At 34.9% G+C, this 20,985-nt stretch overlaps 1 protein-coding gene across 1 annotated transcript; it reads right to left on the bottom strand.

Moving 5' to 3' along the window:
• Window positions 1-15,864: 15,864 nt before the first annotated feature.
• LOC110720561 (thaumatin-like protein 1b) lies at window positions 15,865-20,052 on the bottom strand. The gene is made up of 3 exons (XM_021899597.1): window positions 19,646-20,052; window positions 18,825-19,521; window positions 15,865-16,543 (listed from the first exon to the last, which is right to left on the bottom strand). The coding sequence occupies exons 1-3, from the start codon at window positions 19,710-19,712 to the stop codon at window positions 16,345-16,347; spliced, it is 963 nt and encodes a 320-aa protein (XP_021755289.1). The 5' UTR covers window positions 19,713-20,052; the 3' UTR covers window positions 15,865-16,344.
• Between the last annotated feature and the right edge of the window lie 933 nt (window positions 20,053-20,985).

The following is a 20,985-nucleotide window of genomic DNA, read 5'->3' as shown; positions in this document are numbered from 1 at the left end:
TAAAGTGATTGGCTTGTTAGATTTCGTCGACTCTAGATCTTTGTTGTTGCCTAGGGGCTTGTCTTTGTTGTAGTCTTGCAGTACTTTTCAAGCAACTTATTAAACTTCTCTAGATTTTTTTTAGCTCTGCATTTTTTTGTTTTCGGTGGAGAGCTACATCCTTGATCTTTCTTCATTGGCAAGTTTCTTCCTTAAGACTTTGGTGGTGATCTTCCAATTGTGTATGGTGCTTCTAAGGTCTCCATTCTTCCTTCAATCCCTTGTACATCACCTTCGTTATGGGTCAACCATTGTACTCCCCTTCTGGTGGGACTGTGGGAGGTTCGTTTCTGGTGTCTCCTCTTTGGTGTCTCTTGGCTTTTCACCCCTTTCTTTGAGCATTGTTTCTGGTTCTTGTTATGACAAGGATATTTGTTGAGATTGCAGACTCAATGGCCCTTAGCTTTGGCTTCTCTAGATTTCTGGTGCGTGTTTGCTTCTTTGATGTTGCCTTAATCTGAGGCTCCATTACTTGTATTGCCAACAGGTGCCATACTTCCTCTAGGGGTTCTTCTTTGGTATCCCTTAAAGTTGTTAGATGATACTCAAGATTCTTTCAATTCCCCTGCACTCTTTGGAGAGCTTGAAGTGCGAGCCTTCAAAGTGTGTCGACATCCCACTTGTCTCTTTTTCTGGTTAAAGAGGATTCTTGACCGAGTAGCCCATCAATATTTCAACAGTAGTGATGGCGCAGCAGTGAATGAATCAACCTTTTATCTCAAAATCTCACGCTACGTCCATTCCTTAGCTTCAGCCTATTGATAAAGTTGAGCATTAGTCCTTCCGGTTCATGTCTACGATGTCCAACATTATCGACGAGTATATATTCCTTCACATATTCGCCAAGAGAGCCCTTTGGTAGGTCTCTTTAAATTTCATCTGAGGAGCGAAGTTTGTGTTTTTGGTGAAGAATTATTGTTCTTTGAGTTCCTTCTTGAATTACGCTATTGTGTCTGTAAGGAGAGGGTTCCCATCGTAAGGGGTACTCTCCTTAAATGCCCTTGGACACTTAAAAGCCTAGGACTTTACACTTGTTAGGGTGTAGTAGGATTTGAATTCCTGACTATTAGGGGGACCTTGAATTATAATTGATTCTATCATCACGCTTTTTTATAAGAAACAAGTAGGAGTCGCCAATGAGTTTTAGGAAAAACTAATAAACCTCGTTCATGGAATAATTAGCACAAATCATAAGTTTACCCATGCCCAAATTGGTCTATAAACCAGAAATGAGTTCGGGAGCGAGGGTACTAAGATAACGTTCCTTTTAGAGGGGAATCGTCATCCTAGCCCTAGTACGGCTTCTACTAGCTCTTCATTTTTTACAATTTCATCACCAAATAATGTATGCAACGCGATACCTAAAACTATGCTAGTTGATTTTATTTACAAACACTAATTCACGTAGGAATTACATTGCAAAAGTCGTTATTCTTATTTAATAATATTCGTAAAAGAACAATAAATAAACAAGATTCGCCTTGGCTTAAGTGATCAACCAACAATTATTTAATTCAATTCCAGTCTTTATTTAACGCAAGATACTATGTGGAATTGATTAATTAATTATTTTAAAGGTGATCAAACAACACTAATTAATTAATTAAAGTCCTTTTAAACAAGAAAAATAAAGGTGATTTAACTAAGTGCTCGGGAATTTACCACTTCTCTTTGCTAGATCTCCGTTTAGAACACTTATGGAAACCTTCTTGTTGAGGAACCTCCACCATAGTAACAAAGTATCGAAAGGGTGAGTGTTTAGGAAAAGAGGGCTAGGTTGCACAAGTTCACAAGTTATTTCGCCAGAGTTTTAGGTTAATTTTCTGTATGTTGAAGCCTCTGTTTAAGCTCATATTTATAGAGAATGATTAGGTTTAGGGTTTCGAGCAATCTTCCGTAGCAGGTGTCGCGCGCAACAGATGAAGTTGCGCGCGACAACCCAACGCAAGTTATAGAGTTACGCTGCTATGTGCAGCGCAACTATTGGTCTTGCGCGCGGCTTTATGGTAAGATTCGATTTTATATTTTCCATATAATTTTTGAATAATTACAAATCTTCCGCAGCGCAACTTTGAAAGTTGCGCTAGGTGTCGCGCGCAATTGAAATAGTTGCGCGCGGCAGCCTGGCGCGACTTTGTGAGATGCGCGCGACTTTTTTAGCGGCAGCACTAAGTTTTAACCTAGGCGCTCCTAAATCCGTCATTATTAGGGTTTAAGCACGGACTTATAGCCTAATTATGATAGGGTTTAGTTAATTAGACCTTTGTTTTGGCTTTTTCTTTAATTTGAGCTAGTATTTTGTGTTTTATGGCTTAACAGTTATCCATAAGTATTCTTCACTTTGATCCAACTTGAAGATGGCTTTATTTATCGTCATTGCACTTCCTGTCGGGATAGGAGGCCAAAAGTAGATGTCTACAGTTAGCCCCCACTTTGATCGAGTCTAGAATAGACGATGATCAAAGTATTCAAGGAAATAAATCTGGGACTCATTCTCCGAAGTTCTCTAAGGATAGAGAATCTTTCAGTAATGTTTAAGGATGTCGAAACAATCCTTGGTTCGCTAAGTGTTTGAAACAAGTAGCTATTAAGGCTAGAAAAAGTCCTTCCTAGTCTTACGCGATAAAGAATCTAGATTGATCCTTTGCAATTGTAGAACGCTCTTACAAGTAAAAGTATTCTGGGTGATGTCAGGTCATGAGAAGAGATCGGTTTTAAAAAAGGATAAAAGGGGAGGATTTCCTCTAAGTCGTGTCATCGTTGGTCTAAAGTCCCTCGATAGGTCATTGAAACTTTAGCCTGACTTTAACAAAGTAAAAGATGAAAAAAGGGGTTTCGTTATTCGAGCCGAAATGGTCCGGTATTCGAGCCGGAAGTCCCTAAGATAGAAATACATGTCTCAGGAATGGAGGCATATATCCAAATGCATTGAGAGGGAAGAAAGTCAACAACTCTCTCATCAGTTTTGTCCACTAGATGAGTACACGTGTCTCAGGATTGGGGGCACGTGACTACATAGGCGCGACATCGTATCGTCGCTTCTTTATACAGGGGATGGATTTGACACCCTAACTGTCTGGTAAGTTAGTAAGCGCACTAACTACCGTATTTGCTCCCATTCAAGAAGTGCATGTTCCTGAAGGTTCGGCGCGCCTGTCGACTCGTTGAGCTAACGCCTACAATAATTCTCTACCTTTTAGTCCCGAGAGGTAGATCTCGCAAAGATTAGGATGAGTGAAATTTTACGCAACACCTACGCCGTACAATTTTACGCCGTATGATACGCCATTTGCATTTTTACGCTGCATGAAAACACCTTCCTTTTTGCTTCAGACGTGAAAAAAGAAGAAAACCCGGACATTTGTAACTTCAGTACAATAAAATGACAAACCTGTCTATGGGTGCTTTTACGTAAAGCACCACCACATAACGTCTTAAGGCACTCTTACCAAAAACGTTCAAAACGTATGCTTGGGGAAGGCACAAAGCACAGTGTGCATGCAAGAATGATGCAAAAATCTAACAAAGAAGAAAACAAACTACAATATGCAAATCAATTTAAAAAGATTTTGATAATACGTGCGCCATTACGTCTAATAACGAACAAAAACCGTTAAAAAATGATCAAATGGATCAAAATAAAGATTCCAGTCATTTAGTGACCAGTATCCGCGCGCAACTCAGTGGGTCGTGCTGGCCAGGCGCGCGCATAGTTCTGAGTTGCGCTGGTATGTCACGCGCAACTGATTCAGTTGCGCGCAACATTTAATTCAGCAAAAAGAAATCGTTGAACGCGATTTTCATTTCGCATTCTATCGCCTCCCTTTTCGCCATTTTCGAACCTTTCTATCTCTAGAAAGCTTTTTTTCTTGCGATTTTTGAAGCTAAGGGAAGTAGATCTCGCTCTTAATTCATATTTTCCAAAATTCGTTCATTCTTGGCTGAATTTGGGCGATTTTCAAACCGTTAAACCCCAAATTTTGAATTTGGGGGTTTTTGATTTGACTTGTTTTCATGAATTTGTTTGTTTGTCATTGTGACATGTTTAAGAAATATATTGCAACAAATTTCATGTGAAGTGATAAAGTATTGATCCTGTATGAGCATGTCTAGCATATATGTGTTTTTTTGTTCATTCTAATTTTGACTTTGTGCTTGAACTTTATTTCTCTTTTTTGCTCACATAGACTATACTTGTTAATTTTAATGTAAATTGAAGTGTTTAGAACAACAATTATGCATTAAAATTATATATGAAATTTTGAACTTTTATAATAGCATGAATTTGTTCTTGCGACTTATATATTTATTTTTTTTCATGCGTAAGTTGCAAAATTGGCTTTATCAATGATAAAAATAACCGATGGTTATGATTATTCACTTATAAAACTGTGATTTCAAGATTTGCACAAAACTAGTTAATTTGGGAAATTCTTGAAGAGATCATCGAACTGGTGTAGCTTGGTTATATTTCAGGTTCGTAAGCCCCCATTTTACATTTTCGAATGTTGTAGCCCCTAGTGTTGGATGACTTCGATGATTTGCTTGTTGTCAATAATTAGACCCTTTCATGTTGTTTGAAATGGGTCTACAAATCCCATGTTTCGTCTTATATTATGATAACAACTAGGATCTTGGAAACGATTAAATTAGTGTGTTTAAACCGTTTTTTGACCATTCATAGTTTTAACAAATAAATTTGCTAAGTCTAGTAATATTGGTCATTCATTAGGACAAGTAAGGGAAAAAATGAAATGTTGTTCAAATTTTTCGTCTATTCTTGCTACTTTTGAATTCTTTCTTTTGAGTTCAAATTTTGTCACTGTTTTGAAGCTCGAGAAAGTAAATGTTATCCTCCTTGCAAAATTCCAATGTGTGCAACAATGGAGAATAATTTTAAATGAAGACTCCTTAATTTAGAATTTAGGAGTCTTTTGTTTACATTCTAACTCATGAAATTGTTTGTCTTATGTTAATAAAGTGTCTTGATACAATTTTCATGATGAATGATTGAGTACTAAACTTTCATATGAGCTAGTATGTATCATGATTTTGTTTCTTTGCTCTATACTAGTCATACTCTCTAACCTTTAGAGTAAATTGAAGTATCGAAACAACATTTATGCACTAAGATTAGTTATTTGAACTTAAAAATGGCTCAAATATGTAACCTGTTTTAATGGCCAAGTTCAGTTGCAAACTTAGTTTTCAAAGGAATAAAATGATCATTAAATCATTGTGATGCATTTGAAAATTGTAAGGCTCGAGATCTACGTAAACCATTTGTAGCTTAGGAAATTACCGAAAGTAGCTCGAATGGCATGAATATCTCATTTATTATTATTTTTTGTGGATATTGGAGCCCCCATGTGTCGGGTTATGCGCATTCTTGCTATTTCACAAGTCTTGGAGCCCCCAATTTGGGGTAGTTTTAATGACTTGCTATTGTTTAGGTCATTCATATGATACTGAGTTGAACCTATGTATATGTCCTATTTTTGTTTTGAGATATTTAGGACAATGACATGGCTTTTGCATTTTAGTTAAAGTCATGTTCAAGAAAAGAAAGTTATTTCTTTGCTTGTTTATAAACCAAAACAATTGTGTTTAAGGTTTAGTAATCTTACCTAATGTCTAAACGGTTGTAAAGATCATTACGGTGATTTTATTCTCAAAGTTAATTAATTTAAAACATCAAATATTTTCTTTGTTCTTATCAATCTTTGATTTTGGTCTTGTAGGTGGTTCATTTACCATCCCTTAGCCAATATTCACAGGAGAACACGTTCGAGTCAAGAAGAAGTCGAATCTTAATTCATTCCTTTTGGAAATATTTATGTATATACATGTATTATCCAAACGGTTATTGAGAATCTAAAAATTTATTTATTTGAGAAAACAGAAATTCAGAAAGGAAATATTGAATACTATTTTTATTAGAAACATGTTGTTTCGAATTCAAAATTTGAAAAGGGTCCAATAATTTAAATGAAAGCAACTTTTTCTAGTAGGAAAAAATCATAATCATATTATCTTCAAAACTGGACCCAAAATGGAAAGAAAAGTCTAGCTCGTAATTGAGTGTGACTTTTTTGTCCAAGATTGATGAAGGTAAGTTGCAATTTGCAACTTATTTCAACAAAGACATGAAATTTTGAGCAAACTCTAATTTTTGTCATCTCTCCCTTTAAGTGTTTGTCATCATTGTCATACTTTGATAATTGAAAGTGAATTTCTTCTAATTAAAAAGTGTCATAGTTTGAAAATGAATATTTACCAAACTTAGGTTTGATGGAGTGTTAGAATAATTTATAAAATCATTCGAATCACTTTCCAAAATATGGTCTCATTTTAAAATGAAAGTTGGGGTGAGACCTATAAACTGTAGCCCCCAAGTGTAGACTTTAGGTGGCTTTTGGAATTCATGTATACATATGCTAGGGGATGTTTCTCATGTTTATTTAAAGCCCCAAGACTTGTGTTTTTAATTTGTGAAATATTGCATATGTTTATCACAAATTGTTTGATCAAGTAACATAATTAATTATCTTGGTCAAATAATAGGAAGTGGTATTCTTCCCTTTGTGATTTAAAGTTATTAAGATGGTTCGTAATAAGCTTTGCATGACATTAATTTCGTAGCATAAATAGCGTGTTCAAATATGTAAATAGAGAGAAGTGGGGATGTCCTAGTTTTTTTAGCCCCTAGTTTGATGCAAAGAGCGAAAAATTATACTATTTTTTTGAGTATTTTAGTTTCCAAACGGAAGGGATCATCCCGACTTACCCCCTAAAAAGAAATGAACAAAAAAGACGGATTTGTATAAAAATGAAGGGGAATCTAACTTTCCCATAGAAGCATAAAGAAAATTAGACATGTTTTCGAAAAGCAGGGATTATTGACTAAATATTTGAATCATCGTGATGACTTAGCAGTGAGGTATACGTGTGATAGCGATAACGATTATTTTTTCATGTAGCGATCATGTTCAATCAATGTTCCTCGCTTAGAGAAGATGGAGATATCCCATGCAGGCAGACGTATAAGTGAGAAGACTAATTCTCAAGAGTTGTAAAAGACATCTAGAGTTGACGTCGAGGCTGTCGATATATAAAATCAATTTAATGTATTAACTCTTTTTCTTTCTAGGAAATGTATATAGAACTTGAATTACCTTGGTAATAAATAGCCCTATTATTAAAAGAAAATAAGATGATTTCATTTTTATTTTTTTTAAAGTGATAATCATCTCATTTTTCTTTGGCAAAAGATATGGAAAACATCGAATTTAGTTTGATTCGATTGCTTTACTAACATGATGTAATCAAGCCAATGGCTATCAAATCATCCAAATCATTTGAATTTTTTTTATATGATCCTGAAATCATAACTCAACACTTTATGCATTTTATATATGGGCATGACTAATCAATAGTAGGTCCATATGTGCAAAGGCCTAAGATTGGCCATATTTTCATGGAATGATGATTTTGGTATATGAGTACGGTCTACCTCAAGGAGGGCCTTTCCAAGGTTGTAACGTGACTAAGCTTGGGGTTATGAAGAATGGACAGGCTCAAGTATACTCCCAAAATCCCTTACTTTTGGTGCTTCTTAGATTAAAACATTTCTGCTTTATGTGGCAACTTTCTACATTAGGTTCCTTTTCCTTGTCGTCTCTCTTTTTTTTTTCTTTCTCTCTTTTTTTTGACAAGTTTCGTTTTGGGTTTAGGACGATTGTTTTCTTCTTTTTTTTTTTTTTTTTGCATTGGATCATTCATTTTGGGATTAGACTAACTTTGTGTCCCCCTCTTATGTTTCGTTCCCCTAATTTTCCATTTATATCTCTTTGCACCATTCCCATCCCAAGGTATGGAATAATGTAGGTTGAATAACTAAGGCTCAACTGACGAGGCTCAAAAGGGATGTCAAGAAGATGGATTTCCTCTAAGGTTAAGAACATGGGATTATCTTTGTGGAGTTTCAAGTTGCCTCCTGTGTTGGTGAAATCATCATATCCCTTCTTTGTGGGCCAAACATGGGCCTCTTTTCGTTCGATAAATCTAGTAAGCCAAAGCTTATCAAGATTTATAAAGTGTTGAGTATGTATGCCTTTTGATATTGCCTGTTTGTATGTATACATTTTATTTAATTCAAGTCAATAACAATAAAGAGATTGAAAAGAGAACAACATAGACGTACTTGAAAATATATTTTTTATTCATTAATTAATGAGAGTACAAAATAAGTAGATTCGACAGCATGAATCTCTTAGTCTATCATAAAACAAAGAAAAGAAACAAAAGAAGACCTAGGGTGCTACATCTTGAATTGTTGACAACTTCTTGAGATTGCGTCTTCGAGCTTTGTCCGTTTCCGACGTAGGTGAAATCCTCTCTAAAAATCAAGTCCATCTATATGATTCATGGTTTCATTTATCAAGTCCCTTTCAATTAATATTCCCATAGTATAGACTTTTTGAAATGTGTCTAAACCAAGGTATTGTAAATGGAAATTGTATGATGGAGACATATTGTCTATGAACTTTGGGACAAGTTCATGATTCGGAGGTCTTTGTGGAATAAGAACAACCTTTGATCGCCACCTAGAAAAGAAGTCAATGACGCCTTCTTCTTCCCCTTGCTTAAGCAATTCGAGATCGCACAAGGTAGTTGTGAGCTTGATGTTATCTCCATATTGGGTTAAAAATGCTTTTACAACGTCACTCCAAGTGGAAGTTTGTTTTTCATCGAGGTTATAAAACCATGATCTAGCATTTGGATCCAATGAAAGTGGAAAAGTACATGCATATAGGCTTGGCTCAACCCCTTTAAATGCCATAATTCCAATAAAGCTCATTAAGTGAGTCATAGGATTGTCTGTAACTAAACTTAAGGTTGGCGAATCCGTAGTCAAGAACTTTTCTGGGAGAGTCTTTCCACTAGGTTGTGGTGCAAGCTCATAATTGAAGTACTTATTTCCTGAGTTAGCTCGAAGGACAAGTTTCTCCAAGGCCTCTACTCTTTTGGCTCTTGCTTTTTCTTGCAGAATATTTTCTTTTTCTTTTTCTGCTTTTATTTTAGCCTTTTCTGCTTTTTTATGAGCCTTCATTTGGGCTTCTTCTTCTCATAGGGCCTTTAGGTTTTGGAGTTCCTCTTTAAGTTTCTTCAATGTTGCTTTGTCACCCAAGATTGGACTAGTATGCGAATGTGGAAGATGTTCTAGTAATGTGTATCACGAGAAATTGAGCGCGTTCACTTAAACCTTTTCTTCCAAGCATTCAAACAATGAACCAAAGTCAAAATGATTGTTTTATTTCCTTTTTTTAATCCTTGTAATACGAATTCACTTTAAGCAAGTTTGTTGATAAAGAATGTCAAAAAATTCACGAACAATCAATAATGGAATGTCATGATTTGTGTCGACTTCAACAAGGTAATCATCTAAGGATTTTACTTCAAATGAATTGTTTTCGAAAAAGGTAGAAGAGAAAGAGAAGAAAGTTGGATTGAAAGTGCGCATCAAATTTTTAGAAATATTAATCGACCCGAACCACACTCCTTAAAATGATCAAATATACTATAGCATTTGTTGATCATTTAGATTACAATAGAGATCAATATATATTTGTATCATACTCTCTTTTTTTTTTAAGAACGAAATTTCTTTTTTTTTTCGTTCTATTTTACTCTCTATCTTTTTTTTTTTTTTGTGTGTGAGGCAATCATCCCAAGTAAAGTTCTCGGGATTTTCTTTTTAAACCATAGAAGAGGTAAATAAATTATGCTCTTAAATCAAAGTTGACCAATTTTTTTTAAAAAATGATGATCACGAAAATAGGCACGTTTAAGAATAAACATATTGATGACGTCCTATTAAGAGATGCGAACTTCTAATGACGAACCTCATAAGAAATATTGTCATTAGCTCGATTATCAAGTACGTAAACGAATCATCACAATCAAAAATAGTATCGCGCGCAATTTACCGTCTTGTGCTAAGGTGGAGAGTGCATCTTCAAGAGTAGCATCTACCACATGCAATTTTTTTTTTGTTTTTTTTTTTTTTTTTTTTTGCGAAAACGCAAAAAGAACGATAAAAAAAACACGTTTTTCGAAAAAAAGACAATTGTAGTAAAAGTTAGACAACGTTGTTAGCCAAAGAGATATTTTTAGCACCTACTTAATGATTAACCTTGACGCGGTAGTATCGTTTTCTCCGTATGATATTTCTCGTAATGAGTCAAAATCAACGTTGAATAATGGGCGCGCGCAAGATACAGTGTTGCGCGGAGGTGCCACGCGCAACTTCTGAACTTGCGCTAGGAGGGCGCGCACAACTTTGACAATTGCGCGTGCCACCTGGTAGGTTCGACTTTTTTTTTATTTATTTAATTTTTGTTTAACCATAATTTTTGCGAATTTTTTTTTTATTATATCTCTAGGTAACAAGTTGAAATTAGTTAGATTAGACACGAAGCACATATTCATGTAGTCACATAAGCACATAAAAAGAACCGTCAAAGTATACAATATCATTCTAAGGTCAAGGCTTGGGTGTCCAAAGGTACCATATCTTAAGGCACGATGCACGAATCAATCACTCAACGTGTTGACCCATGACATAGCCCTCCCAAAATTTTGTTGGTGATATGGGTGGGATGATTGTTATTGATTTTGGGATAGAAGCCTAGTGTTGGCAACCCCTAGTCAATGAGCCAATCCCCAATGGTTAAAGTGTGCTATGCTTATGCATGATGCAATGTTGCTTGTTTGATTTTTACTTTTGTTAAAAAGGAAGATATTATGCGTTCGACTCTCGCTCTCTAACTAGAGATTATCCAAGTTAGTTCTCGTTACAATCCATAGGCAACCTAGTGTTGGAAACCTTGAACCATAACTACGAACTAATCTTGTAACCTCTAAGTCCCCAGTGGAGTCTCCACTGTAAGGAGGGCGTTCCCATCGTAAGGGGTACTCTCCTTAAATGCCCTTGGACACTTAAAAGCCTAGGACTTTACACTTGTTAGGATGTAGTAGGATTTGGATTCCTGACTATTTGGGGGACCTTGAATTAGAATTGATTCTATCATCACGTTTTTTTGTAAGAAACAAGTAGGAGTCGCCAATGAATTTTAGGAAAAACTCATAAACCTCGTTCGTGCCTTTCTTCCATGTGGAGTTCATGGAATAATTAGCACAAATCATAAGTTTAACCATGCCCAAATTGGTCTATAAACCAGAAATGAGTTCGGGAGCGAGGGTACTAAGATAACGTTCCTTTTAGAGGGGAATCGTTATCCTAGCCCTAGTACGGCCTCTACTAGCTCTTCCTTTTTCACAATTTCATCACCAAACAATGTTTGCAACGCGATACCTAAAAGTATGTTAGTTGATTTTATTTACAAACACTAATTCACGTAGGAATTACATTGCAAAAGTCGTTATTCTTATTTAATAATATTCGTGAAAGAACAATAAATAAACAAGATTCGCCTTGGCTTAAGTGACCAACCAAAAATTATTTAATTCAATTCTAGTCTTTATTTAACGCAAGATACTATGTGGAATTGATTAATTAATATTTTAAATGTGATCAAACAACACTAATTAATTAATTAAAGTCCTTTTAAACAAGAAAAATAATGGTGATTTAACTAAGTGCTCGGGAATTTACCACTTCTCTATGCTAGATCTCCGTTTAGAACACTTATGGACACCTTCTTGTTGGGGAACCTCCACCGTAGTAACAAAGTATCGAAAGGGTGAGTGTTTAGGACAAGAGGGCTAGGTTGCACAAGTTCACAAGTTATTTCGCCAGAGTTTTATCTGTCTGTTGAAGCCTCGGTTTAAGCTCGTATTTATAGAGAATGATTAGGTTTAGGCTTTCGAGCAATCTGTCGTAGCAGGTGTCGCGCGCAACAGATGAAGTTGCGCGCGACAACCCAACGCAAGGTATAGAGTTGCGCTGCTATGTGCAGCGCAACTACTGGTCTTGCGCGCGGCTTTATGGTAAGATTCGATTTTATATTTTCCGTATAATTTCCGAAAGTTGCGCTGGGTGTCGCGCGCAATTGAAATAGTTGCGCGCGGCAGCCTGGCGCGACTTTGTGAGATGCGCGCGACTTTTTTAGCGGCAGCACTAAGTTTTAACCTAGGCGCTCCTAAATCCGTCATTATTAGGGTTTAAGCACGGGCTTAAGCCTAATTATGATCGGGTTTAGTTAATTAGACCTTTGTTTTGGCTTTTTCTTTAATTTGAGCTAGTCTTTTGTGTTTTATGGCTTAACAGTTATCCATAAGTATTCTTCACTTTGATCCAACACGGAGATGGCTTTATTTATCGTCATTGCACTTCCTGTCGGGACATGGGGCCAAAAGTAGATGTATACAATGTCTATCTTCAATCTTCCTACTTCAATGTCAGTGTGCTTTGTGCGCCACTACAATTTGGAATCGTTTGACAAGTACTAAGTATATGATTGCATCATCCACTTTTTGGTTGTCACCTAATTGACATATATGGAGATACTGCTCCATGTCAAAAATGAAATTATCAACTTCTTTTAGCATCTCTGATGCCACTGTAGTTGCGGGACTTAGGTGGTTTGATCTTTACTACACCAGCACCTTCAATGTCTCTTCCCACAACGCGCATTAAGTGCTTCTTTGACTTTTCCTTGAGCAAAGTTCAATTGCTCATGCACAATTATATTACCTCAAGCTAGGACCATTGATTCTCCTTGGCTTCAAGCCAAGCAAGTTTTTCTTCTAAATCCATCTTGGTGTAGCCTTCACTGGGTGCCTGACTGCCTGTATAGCTAGGTCTCTATTGTCGAGGTTAAAACTTGCCTCTAATACCAACTCTCATGTTCTGAGTGTTCTAGCACTAAATAATGGTGTGACGAGCTTTTGCTTTTTGGGAGGAAGAGCGAAGCCTTGTGTAGAAACGGGGCATGTGAGCACAAAGCAACACGTACAAGTGGGCAACTATATCTCAAGGGCGCTTACGTCTATTGGTGACGGAGTGCGGGTAATTACGGCTTGTGAAGGCCAACTAGTCAAAGCGCCCGTAAGCGAGTCTGGACCACGAGTTTTTATGGCTAGCATCAAATGAGTTTGGAGGGAAGCTATTATGCAAGTAAGACACAATATCTATATATCTAATCACACACTAGTTACAACTTACAAGTATAAAAGCAAAGCAACACCGGGTAGAAGACTTTTGGATTTCATTCAATTACTTTTCCTTTAAAGAGCTTTAATTGCAATTACATAGAATCTCTAGTGAACACTAAAATGCCGGTAACACAATAATTGTGTCCAAACCTTAAAAAAACTTAAAGAAAAGTCTAGAAAAGCATATTTGAAAAAAAAAAAAAAAATTAGTTAGAGTTGGATTCTAACACTTAGTTAGAGTTTTACATGAATTAAATAAATACATAAAAGTATATTTGAAAAAAAAAAACCCTAATAGAGGTATGTTAGAAGCATATAGGCAAAAATAAGAAGTTCCAAAAATTAGAAATTTTTTGTAATGTTGTTAGGTCCCGTGCCACACACGGTAATTTTATAATATATTACTACGTATCAACTTTTAAATATAATTGATTATTTTACAAAAAAATTAAAAATCTAAAAAAAATTAATAAATATACACACTACTTTAATATGAATTCTAATCAATAAATGAACAACTATTTTTATTAGAGAAAAAATATGAATACTTCCTTGATATAGATTAAAATATGTCGCAAATTATGTTAATATTTTCTACTATATTCATAAATGTTTGTGTGGAAAGATATCAAATATTTTTATTTAAAATAATTATCTTTATTAACTTATATAAGAAATTATTTTTGTACAAGATTATATACTATAAGTAAATTATAAATAAAAAAATAAAAAATAAAAACTAAGGATACACCAGGAGATAACACGTGTCATTACTGATGTGTCTTTTAGTATATAGGTTATTGATCATCCGCTTTTAACTCACAACCGAAAGATCAAGCAATCTAGTGGGTTATTTGAAAGACAAACAAGTATAATTGAATAGCAATGAAAAAAATAATTTTAAAAAAATAAACAATAATATTGATCTTATAATTGCAAGATGATTAGCTTTGAATCAACAGCTCTTGATTTGCATGCAATTCATAATATAACAATGAATGTATTCTTCATGATTATTAAATTTTCATAATTCACAATTCACAATTCATAATATACCTAGTATATGCTTTGCGTAACGTGAACAGCACTACAATTTCAATATTTTCTCTACTTATTTTTAGCAGCTTTTCTTTTGCTTATTTTTATAATTTCTTGTTTGTAGTTTAGTTTCCTTGGTAACATGACAACCACCTTAATCAACAGTTTGCTTCCCAATTTCAGAAGTTGCAAAGTTGTCCTAGTCCAAATGTCTAAAAATTAGGTCACTTTGTTTAGAAAGTTTGTACAAAAAAATCATATAGATGTTACTTAGTATGTTGTCAACAGATGGTTTAACAACTTCATTATTGTGTCCAACTTCATAACACCCATTTGCAAAATTTGTAATCAACAAAGCCTTTTGGTAATCAACATGTGAGAAAATAAAGTTTTATGACAAATTACTTCCAAATTTAAGTTAAATTATGTAATTAAATGTATTCTTGGCACGCAAATATAATTCATAGTAACTTGATGAAACTAATTCGTACCGTTTTATTTTTTTTTAATCCTATCTTAAATCAAACAAGCAATTAACGTGACCTAATAGTTTTGATCAAAATGATTGGCTTGAATATAGCCTAACTCATATAAAAACTTAACCAATTTCACTAGAATCAAGCTCAACCTCACAATGTCCTGTTTGCTAACATGTTGAGCAGGGTTCGCAATAGACAAACAAAATACGAAGAATTTCTTCTTTTTTTAGTGGTGAAGAGGAGACAACCTTCACCATTCTATGGTCTATTATACAGTATATGAATCAGACACTTTAGAATTGGGAGATGACAAACGAAAATTGTACTCCTCAAGATAGAAAACTTTGACCCCCACACATCCAAAATTATACATACCACCTAAGTTCAATGTTGGCTAACAATCAAACATACTCACATACTCAGCAACTTATATATGAGTCCTGGCTTATAGGTTCCAGAGTTTACATTAACCAAAAAAAGGTCAATAAAAGAACAACTATTAATCACTCATTGGTAATCAATTTGTTTAATTATTGCTCCCACTCAAGGCTTTAACACCATTCATACTATTAGTAATTATAAAATATAAATGTGGACATTGGATAATATTTATTTATAGTAAAATTAGCTTTTGATTATGCTATTATGACAAGATCTGCCCAGTAGGAATCAACTCGTTTTGTACAGTGAAGTGAGCCAATAGCCATACATTCATCTGAAGTAATCTATATGTATATGGTTATGTCTTAATTTAGAGTTAGTTACATTCATCTGATTTTTGATTTATTAATAAACTTGTATCTTTTCAACTAAAATTGTTAATATATTTTCATTGTAAATAAATTAGCCTTAAGTATCTTTTTTTTTTTATTTTTTTTATTTTTTTTTTTTTTTTTAATGAAACTTATTTTTCTCGAGCTCAACTACAAGAGCAGGTATAGATTAGATTAATCCAATAAAATATATTGTGACCTTTTGAAAATCAAAAATCATCTTCCACTAATAGGTTAGATTAATCCAATATATTGCTACTCTGTATAACCTTTTAACAATCAAAATCATCTTCCACTATAAATTGGATAAGGTACAGAACAGCAATAAGCATGACACATAAAGTGAGACAAAAAGATAAAGAATGAAAATTGAATCCATAATAATAATATTAATCCTAAGCACCAACCTCAGTGGTAGCAATCAAATAGTAGTAGCACGTATATATATGTATTACAATCACTAATTTGTCTATTCCTAAACTCTAAATAAATCAAAACAAAATAAAACCTAATTTCTATTTTTATGTATGAATATTAAATAATTGAAAATCACCAGCTACCCACCAAACAATATGAATTCTCTTTTTCAATCTCTCAATCTATAAATGAGTCAGTTCTTCATCAAACCATCATCTGGCCCAGAAATGACATGAGGCCCATCACCGGCCCATTATCAAAAAGCATACGTGTGGGCTCAAACGTAGGAAAAAGACCAAATGTCCTCACTCGTGAATTGCACAACTGGTAAGTAATAAGTTAGAGTTAGTTCGGACTTTTGTGTATGTGATTTTTTGGAGTTGCTGATAACAACGTCTACTAACCAACCAAAATGTGGATTAGAAGAAGAGCTCCGACAACCGCCAGATGGCAATGAAGGTGGCAACCCCACCGGCAATAAGAGGTGAATGATTGCATTTGGACGGTGAGGATGACATATCTAAAGCACCTTCGTATACCATTGAGCTGTTCATTATTACATCTGATGACGGAGTTGATGTTGATGGTGTTCCTTCGTCTGATGACGATGCCTTTTGGCTGTCAAATTCATACAACGCAATAGGCCAGAATGTTAGAACCAAGAATACCCTTTTTTTTTCTAGTTTGGTGAAAAAAACAATTACAACACGAAAGAACACATTCATTAGTCACTTTAGTAGACTTAACAAAACTGACTCGGACTTGATAAGCCGATATTAACACGACCATGGAATTATAGAATTGAATTAACATGAATAATAATGAAATACCAACCCTACCTAACAAATCATTTAACACCAACATTTAACTCATGGATATTCACAACCACACAGCCAAATTGCAAGGGAGAGGGAAAAAAGTACTCACTCCATAGTCCCATACACTAAAGATAGAATTATAAAAACGTACTAACGTACATAAACACGTTAGCTATAATAATTGTAGCATAAAATGCAACTAACTTTTCAATAAATGAATATTGCTGTTACTAAAATGAATGTTACGTTAGATATAATTATTGTTTATTGTAGTATAAAATGCAACTAACTTTCACTAATTAAATGACTATTGTTTTCACTAAAATAGAAGATGCCATTTCCATCATATCATATAAAATAAATAATTAAATATCGTAGCCTAAGCTACAGTAATTAATAATTCCATGAGTAGAACAGCTCGATTAATGGACCGTTGCAATTTGCATGATCCAACGGCTGAAACAGAGGCTGGGACCAGGAGAATAGTGAAGTGATATTTTTTTGGAAATGGTGAAAATCTGTTTCTTTGTGTAAAACCGACTTACAACGTTCATCATACAGAACACTCCACCCTTGAAAAGACAATTATGCCCACATAAATATCTCTGGATATTTCCTTAAGATGGGCATTTTTGGAATTTCATAATCTGACAAATTATACTCTCTGACAAAAGAATAAACAAAAAAAACAGCTGAAGATACACTGACTCGGTTTATTTTTGTTGTTACTTATTCGAAAAAAAAAAAAAAAAAACTCATACAACCAACTAACGTTCGAATTGTCAGTTCCGTCATCGATTAATAGTTACTTTTGCCATACTAGAATTTTTATTTTTAACGACTTAAAATATTAAGTCATATTTGCTTTTTTCAAGTACCATTAATAGTCATTAAAATATTTGAAATGTTTTATTTTGATAAGCCAGAATCAAAAAAATTATAATGTTAAAAAAAAAAAAGGAGCAAAATGTTTAAAAAAAAGTACTGTAAATTAGTCCTAGGAGTAGATAAGAAAACTTTATAGTAAGAATTGACAATGTTATCATGTTTTTTTTTAAAAAAAAATAAAAATAAAAATTGACAATGGTATCATAAAAATGGCAGCAGGAATCTGGTTGGTGTTTTATTACCTAAGGACTTAGGCCCTGTTTGGTTTGATGTAAAATGTTTTCATGGAAAATGAATTTTTCATTTTTTCCCATTTTTCTTTGTTTGGTTTGTTAAGGAGTGGAAAACAATTTTTCAAGGGTGGAAAATTTCATCCTTAATGATGGAAAACATTTTCCTTCTAAAAACAAGGGAAGCCATATTTTTCTCTCTCCTCCTTACCTCTTTTTTTACTTCCCTTTCATTCGTCCTTACATTTTCACTCTTATTTTTTATTTTTCTTGGACTTTTCTTGTATGCAACCAAACAAAGGAAAATTAATTTGCAATTGTGTTTTTCCTTGAAAATATGTTTTCCATGAAAACTAATTTTTCATTGAAAATGTTTTACATTAAACCAAACGGGACCTTAGAGTAAAGTTGAAGCATACAAATTTTTAGAAATTGGGAGTGGCCCATTTATTCACTAACCATTTAAATTGACATTCACTCATCTATCTATAACTAATTTCATACTGCTTTTTAGTGGTAGGCACCAATTTTGACATTTACCTATAGTCAGAGTATATCCATTCATCATTACCAGCTCAAATGATCAATTATTTGAAGAATCTGCTTACAATTATTGTGAAAAATTAATGTAGTTTAGAGATATGACCACGACAAGTCAAGCTATTGCATCCGCGATACTTTCACGTTTTATTTTTTTGTTTGAAAATAGTGTTAAAATTGCTATACGCAAGTCTAAGAATTGTGAGTTATACATGATTACAATTTCACATGAAACGTGTGATTTTGTCGTAAACTTCTTATTTTATAGGAGTGCTACTAATTTAAAAATGTTGTAATGATTTGACATTCATTGTTAATCTTTGTCCTTAGTCACAGATCAAAAAGCATAATGTAATTAGTACAATAATCAAAAAATTGAAAGAAACTTTAAAATAAGCAAAATAAATAAATAAATAAAATTACCTGGTAGCAGGAGAAGGGCAAAAGGTGATGGTATAATCAGGAGAGCCCTTACAAGTGAAAGTACTACTCTTATCATCATACGCGTAACTATACGCGCGTGGGCAAGCCTTTTTAAACGCCAATGAATAACTCGATGGCTTACACGTGTCAGGCGATCCATAAGCCCCACTACAACAATACTGCGGAGTATTAAACGCATCACACGCGCTTTTACACGCCACCGCACTCTCTTCACCCGCACTCATCACCTTCAAATCTGACGGACACGCGCCGTTCAAGTCATTTATACAACCAGTATACGAGCAATTTGGCCCGCCCCCGCCTCGCGGCGCCACGAGCATAGCTATGTTGTACCCATCAACTAGGCTAACATCGTAGAAATCCATCCCATCAGCACCTTCGAGTGTGAACTCAGCGAGTGTTGCCGGCGGTAATGCTCCGGCGCCGGAACAGTCGATTTTACCGGACCCACAATCGCCGGTTAAGCAAGTGAATTTGCCGGTTTTTTGATCGGTTGAGCAGAAGGTTCGACCCCAGAACCGGCCGCCCCAACCGGAAGGTGGATTGACTGTTCTTGTTTCACCTTTTTGGAGAGCGAAACCGGTAGTTGAAAGCGGTGCTACGCCTGCGTTGGAGAGGATTCCTGGCCATACTGTGTAGTCGCAATTGTTTGTTATTGTGAATGTCACTGCTTCTCCTGCAAAAATAATTCAGAATTTATCAAAATCTACTTTGTTTAATCAAAACAGAGGATTAGAATGAAATTGAACATTATGTTATATGATTTGAGGTTAGAGTGTATAATGAAGTTGATGGTGTACCTGGAGATAGTTGAAGATGGAGAGAAAGAGCGAGGAGAGAGAAAATGAGAGGGAGGGGAGAAGCCATTAATGGAGGTGAAGAAGGAGAAAGAAGAAGGTAATTATTAGTTGGGAAAATAGAAAGAGAGTGTTGCAAAAATAGTAATAATAATAATCCCAACTTTCTTCCTCTTCTTCAAAATGTGGAGAATGTGAGTGAAGAAGAAATGGAGTGATTGAGGATTTTGAGAGGGCGGCAGAATAAGGGGAAGTTGGTATTTATAAAGGAAAAAGAGAGAGAGGATTTCGGCGAACGTGTTTTTTATTGATCGATTTTTCCGTTGCGCAACCATACTGTTTATGCTGACTGATTTTTTTTGCTGCTGATATTATTGCTTCTGTTGCCAACTGGTCCCCCCCCCCAAAAAAAAAAAAAAAAAAAAAAAAAACCCCAGAAAAAACAAAACAAAACAATTCGTTGCTCTGGAAATTATCTTAAGGTCTATTGTGAGGAGTGAGGATGACAATTCAGTGGGGATCTGATCATACTCCGTCTCGATTTGAGGTAAAAAAAATCCGTTTCGAGTCCGAGAAAAAAGTAATTCGAGTTCGACTCCATTAAAATAATCTGGCTCCGAGTCAGAGGAGGGTCGGAGTTGGATCCTACAAAAAATTCGAGAAAAAAATCTGACTTCGACAAATGTCCGACTCTAACGGATTATCCCTCCTGACTCCAATAGATAGTGGATTTTTGTGCAGGTCATGGTGGGGCATTGGATGTGGGTTGTAAAGGCCCAAATAGCCCAATTTCTCAAAGTATATTGAATAACGAAAAAATATTCAGAGTCAGGTCGAATCGGAGTTGGAGTTAGAGGTCGGATTATGAAGTCGAAGTCGGAGTCGGAGTCCCGGAGTCGGATGTCAAAGTCGGAGTTGGATTTAGCCTCCGACTCTCTATTAGGTCGGAGTCAGATTTAGCATAATCCGCTCCGAGGCTGACCCATTGTCATCCCTAGTGAGGAGGACTGATGACAAACTTTTAAATAAATCGGATGTACAATAAATGTTATAAAGTTACCTTAATGTGATTAAAAGTTACCCTAATGTGATTAAAAGTTACCCTGACGTAAATAAAAGTTACGAAGATATAAATAAAAGTTGTGAATTATTGCTTAGGTGCACTCAGCACCTTAAACTAAGGACCTGTTCTCATTGACTGAACTCAGCTGAACTGAACTGAACTGAATGAAATGAATTGTAAGAGAAGGAAATTAGGAGTTGAACTGAACTGAACTGAGCTGAACTGAACCGAGCTAAGCTGAACTGAACTGAACTGAACCGAATTTCAACGTAAAAGAACA

This window comes from Chenopodium quinoa, unplaced genomic scaffold (assembly GCF_001683475.1).
Source record: "Chenopodium quinoa cultivar QQ74 unplaced genomic scaffold, ASM168347v1, whole genome shotgun sequence".
In the NCBI taxonomy this organism is placed as follows: Eukaryota; Viridiplantae; Streptophyta; class Magnoliopsida; order Caryophyllales; family Amaranthaceae; genus Chenopodium; species Chenopodium quinoa.
Note: the sequence above shows the minus strand (reverse complement) of the source record. Positions and strands in the feature narration are given on the sequence as shown.

Excerpts from the sequence above, each read along its gene's own strand:
- LOC110720561 (XM_021899597.1), bottom strand. The coding sequence starts at position 19,712 with ATGGCTTCTCCCCTCCCTCTCATTTTCTCTCTCCTCGCTCTTTCTCTC. Across the intron at positions 19,522-19,645 it reads CCATCTTCAACTATCTCCAG|GAGAAGCAGTGACATTCACA; the intron begins GTACACCATCAA and ends TTATTTTTGCAG. Across the intron at positions 16,544-18,824 it reads TGCCCTTCTCCTGCTACCAG|CCAAAAGGCATCGTCATCAG; the intron begins GTAATTTTATTT and ends TGAATTTGACAG.